Genomic DNA, 5,171 nt, shown 5'->3' on the forward strand with positions numbered 1-5,171 from the left:
AACCAATTACATGGATCTATATATAACCTCCTCCCTGGGGGACAGACAACAGAAAAGTGGGTGAAGGAAGACGTCGGACAGTGCAAGATATGACAAAATAATTTCTAAATTATCAAGGGTTCATGAGGGAGGGGAGGGCGGAGAGGAGGAGGATAAAATGAGGAGCTGATGCCAGGGGCTTAGGTGGAGAGCAAATGTTTTGAGAAAGATGAGGGCAATGAATACACAAATGTGCTTTACACAACTGATGTATGTATGGATTGTGATAAGAGTTGTATGAGCCCCTAATAAAATGATTTAAAAACTAAAAATAAAAAGGTGGCATTAATGCCACTGATAGAATGCTGTCTAAAACTCATTAGCTCCATGCCGTAATCAGCAAAGGATTTCAAGAGTTCTTAAGTCTTTTAAATCAACTTTAACACCATCAAATTAAAATTGTCTTCATACAGGGATGAGACTACTTCAGTTATTATATGGTAGGACTACTTGTTAGTCACACCTGAAAAAATGCAATGACTTTTCCTGACAAGAGAATATTGTGTGAAGAGTAAAAAGTTGAGGGAATGGTTTAGAGGGAATATTTTGAGTTTTACCTGGCCAAAGAAAAGCTCCTATTGTCTGCCAACAATGCCTGCTAAGGGGCTGCAAATGAAGCCTATCTTCATTACAAAGACAGCGGTTCAACACCCCCTCCCCCCTTCCTGTGATCCTCATTCCCTGGGCAGAGGAAAGAAAAGGGGGCCTGTTCTAAAGGAAAGGAGAAATCTGTGCCCAGCTCTAGCTTCCAGTCTCTCAAGATGTTTTGAACAAGAAAATTTAAAGCTTGGAGATCACCAGAAAAAGCAACTCAGGCACTGCAAACAGGTGAAATGAGGATTAAAGTTCATAGAAAAAGTAGGTATCTGATGTGATTTGACCTACTTCTTCTCAAAGAAACTCTATCATAGTCAGATACATATGTGAAGCAACTGTTGTTTGGACTAGAAACTGCCCCAAGCTTTAAGTCTTTGGCTTTTGGGAATGGATTCTCTTTTATTATATCAAAATCCACTTTGAGACATTTGGCCATCAAATGTATCTATATATAAATATACGAGGGGTACCAAAAAAACAAAACCGACAAAAAATGGGAAAAGCTCCGCTGGGCTAAGCTTTCATCGTACACATTTTTTCCTGCTAGGAGTGAGCACTGAGCAACTCACTGAGTTAGTGCACCCAGTGGCATCTCTTGTGAAAGTTCTCTCTGGTCACAGTCGTAAAAGCAGTTTCACTCAAACCTCGTTTTTTGTGATGGCCAATTTAAGAGAACAGTGTGTGGCTGTGAAATTTTGTTTCCTGTTTGGGAAACATACCACAGGAACTGTTGTAATGTTAAACACAGCTTACAAGGACAGTGCTATGGGAAAAGGTCAAGTATACGAGCGGTTTTCTCGTTTCAAAATAGGTGAAGTTTTGCTTGATAACAAGCCTCTTTCTGGATGTCAGTCAACATCCTGAACGGATGAAAATGTCTACTTGGCAGTGCATTTGGATTTCGTTCCACCAGGTCAGACTGTTAAGTTAAGCCTTCTATTTAGAGGTTCTGAAAAGACTGTAAAGTGTGTGGCAAGAAAGGCCCGATTGTGGCAGACAAGGGACTCATTTTGCCCCAATACACCTGTTCACACAGCCATCTCAGTGCGTCAGTTTTTGGCAAAAAAACCCAGCATGCCTCTCTTGCTACACACACCTTACTCACCTGACCTCGTTCCATGTGACTTCTTTTTGTTGCCACAAATAAAGAGGGACATGAATAAACAGTGATTTGACGGCAGCCATCCAAATAGATGAGTTTGAAACATGTTTCCAAGAATGGAATCGTGGATTTGACAAATGTATCAAGTGTAATGGAGAGTACTTCGAAGGTGACAGGATTTTTTGGTTAAAAAAATTAAATACATAGCTTTTGGGGGGGAAATTCCGTTTTTTGGTTTTTTTCGGGGTACCCCCTAGTATGTAATAAAGCAAAAGAGTGCCTGTCTACTTTCATGGCCACACTACTAGCTTCATAGGAAACATTGAATAGTAAAATAATTGTATTTATTTATTAAAATGGGGTGCACAATTAATGGCAAAAGTGACTTATTTTTGTTTGATACACACATACTCTCAAAATAAAGAGCACATCTAATGAGTTTTTCACTCTGACTGCAGACCCACAGGGCAACCCTATTACTTTCACAAAACATTATTAAGCCTACTCGTAAGAAAAGAACATCTTATTTTACCATAATTGTGTTTTTCCAACACCTGGTGCACCACAAATTTCTGTTATTTTTGTTAGGGGTACTCCTCCCCCAAGGATATGATCAAGCGCTGAACAGAAGGTAATTATGAAGCCCTGGGTGTGCTCCTGCTCAAGCAGTTCCAGTGCTGTACACTTCTTGCCCGACTCAGATGGACCAGCACATCTTGCTGTATTTGTCAGAGATTCTCTTCTTATGATTTGCAACGTTTCTAAGGCTTCTTCTTTAGAGATCCCAACTTCTGAAAGTAAAATAGGAAAAAAATGGATTTTTAGAAATTTAAAGTCATCTGGTACTCAGGTGGATTGTCTTTATTCATCAATAATTTTTAGGTAATGAGAGTAATGCCAAGAATAGAGAAACAAAAAAATATGATGTTCTATTAGCTAATCAAGTTTGTTTAATTAATGTTAATAAATATTAACAAAAGGCTTACAATAAAATGTATTCTCATATTAATAAAATATTGTTGATAAAATAATGTGAATAAAGGCATTTGTCTATTTTTTTTAGTCCTCAATGCAAAAAATGTACCGCTTACTTCAGAACAGAATATAAATAAAGCATTTCTGAGGTACTGACAAGATTCTCTCAAAGGCAGAAAAAAGTACTAGCAGTACTTTCACTATTTCTTTTGGTCCTATGATGACAAAATTATCTTGCTCTCATATAGTGCTAATGGATTATTTTTCTGAAGGAATAGAAATCACTTCTTTAACTTCTCTAAAACAAGGCACAACTATGATGCATATGTGCACATACGTATTCATAATAAAAAAACTTTCCATGGAAATAGTGGTGTGGAATTCAGGTTATCATTACAACTAACAATTACTTACTGTACAACCATCTTAAACAACACACACGTTTCCTTAGTTATGAATGAAATATGCCAGAGAAGAGAGATGGTATCTACAAAACAAGCTGATAATTGAAGAAATAATGGTGAGGCTATTAGCGGTTAAGGATTTGATGTTCGATTTGGTAACGATGTTTTCGTTGCGAGGTGCTGTACAGTCGGTTTGCCCCATCCTGCGTCATCCTCACAACCGCTGCTATTGGTGGCATGGACCGTGAATCTGGTGCTAACAAATGACAATGGTGGCAATAGACAGGTAAGAAACGAAGATCCTATCTCATTTCAGAGAATGACCACGGGATTACGGCTGCTGAGGTCGGCAAATCCTGTTGCACCACTTACTCCATGACTGGAAACATTCTGTGTACTGTAGTTCCAATTCTGCATACTGATGCTGGGATGCGGGTGGGGGCGTGGAGGAAACTGTGTATAAGAGGTGTCTTCTTTCTACTGCTTTATCCAGATTTAAAACAATCCCCGCCACACTCTGGTCCTATCAGGGAGCCTGTCCTTCTCAAACTAAATCTCCAACAGAGATAAGGAGACCATCAGTATGGGAACCAAGGCCGGCTCCAGTATTTCCTAGCCAGTTAACACGAACGAGCTACTTAAGCAAGCATCAATGTCCTCCTCTAGAACTCTAAACTCACTGCCGCTGGTGCCGACGCACCGCGACCCTGCAGGGCAGGTCGAACGGCCCCGGGGGCTTCCGAGACCAAATCTTCACGGGCGTCGGAAGTCTCCTTCCTCTCGCCTCCTCACCTACCGTGCGGACACAACCCATTAAAGAGGGGCCTGTGAGTCTGAGACAGCAAGCCTCCGCAGGCGCCGAACAAACGAAATAACCAGTCGCTGTTTCCGCGACCACGACCATTCAGGAAACACCTGACGTGGACTCGAGCAGCCGTCCGTGTGGGAAACGCCGCCGCGCGGAGCAGCGACCTGAACGCGACGGCGGGAAACCGGCAGCGGGAGATGGCGGCGGCCACCCGCGCGCCTCCCTCAGCTGCCCCTCGTTACCTTTGCTGAGCTGGGAGGGCTTCACCTCCACGAGCTCCTCAGCAGTCTGGAAACCTGCGCTCACCAGCTTCACTCGCACGCTCGGGGACAACGGGAAGCTCCCCAGATCCCGCTGCATTTCAAAGCACGGGCGCCCGCGCGCGCCGCTCCGCGCAGCCAAACCCGCCGCTCCGCGCAGCCTGCGCGTAAGCGCCCGGCCGCGCACGTGACGTCAGACGCAAGCGGAAGGGGCGGGGTCGGCGGCGTCGGAGCACGCGGCCGAGCGCCCGGCCGCTCTACTGCTAGCTGTTCCGTTGGTAACTTGGCTACCATTTGTGTCCTGATCTCTTTATAGAGTGCTCCCATCAACCGTTTACGCCGAGAGTGGAAATGAGTGGGGATTTAAATGGAAAGCCAGGCCCAACGGGCCCTGCTGTTGCCGTCAGGTGCCAATGAGTGGGCTCCGACTCGGCGACCCCCGTGTACAACAGAATGAAACACTGCTTCGACCAGCACCTCCTTGCCATTGTTTTTAGGTTTGAGCTATTGTTGCTGCCACTGTGTCAATCCATCTTGTTGAGGACTTCCCTCTGCGAAGCTGCACTAACCGGTGGCGTAGGGGTTATGCATTGAGCTGCTAATCGCAAGGTCTGCAGTTCAAAGCCACCAGCCACTCGGGGAAGAAAGATGGTTTGCTACTATCGTGAGGAGTTACCCTCTCGGAAACCCTCAAGGGCAGTCCTGACCTGCCCTCTAGGGTTCCTTTGTGCCGGAATCGACCATGACATTGAGTACTGCTTTACCCTACACATTTCCTCGCTTCCGCCCTAGGCTGTTAGGTGGAAGTTGAGAAAGAGCCACCCCAGAGGTAATGCGTGTACACCAGCTTTTCTGGGGTGCAAAGCCAAGGGGAAGGTGATACGATGCTGAGTCGTCGTCCACACGGTCGAGCTCCAGTCTCCAGGTTCTTTCCGACAACCGACCCCCCTCGCGTACCCCCATCGCCTTTCCCGCCCTCGCAAGGG

The 5,171-nt window shown here is 44.9% G+C and overlaps 1 protein-coding gene across 1 annotated transcript in view; it reads right to left on the minus strand.

The window, feature by feature from the left end:
- Positions 1–4,308, minus strand: part of RAD51C (RAD51 paralog C) — a 51,262-nt gene extending 46,954 nt beyond the window's left edge. The window contains exons 1-2 of the mRNA XM_030888185.2: positions 4,168–4,308; positions 2,271–2,529 (exon numbers count right to left, since the gene is read on the minus strand). Of these exons, the coding sequence (XP_030744045.2) occupies positions 2,271–2,529; positions 4,168–4,285 (377 nt within the window). The 5' untranslated portion in view covers positions 4,286–4,308. The remainder of the gene's footprint in view (positions 1–2,270; positions 2,530–4,167) is intronic.
- Between the last annotated feature and the right edge of the window lie 863 nt (positions 4,309–5,171).

The sequence above is a fragment of the Echinops telfairi genome, unplaced genomic scaffold (genome assembly GCF_000313985.2).
Source record: "Echinops telfairi isolate 266 unplaced genomic scaffold, ASM31398v2 ScPeMD7_7458;HRSCAF=8496, whole genome shotgun sequence".
Taxonomy (NCBI): domain Eukaryota; kingdom Metazoa; phylum Chordata; class Mammalia; order Afrosoricida; family Tenrecidae; genus Echinops; species Echinops telfairi.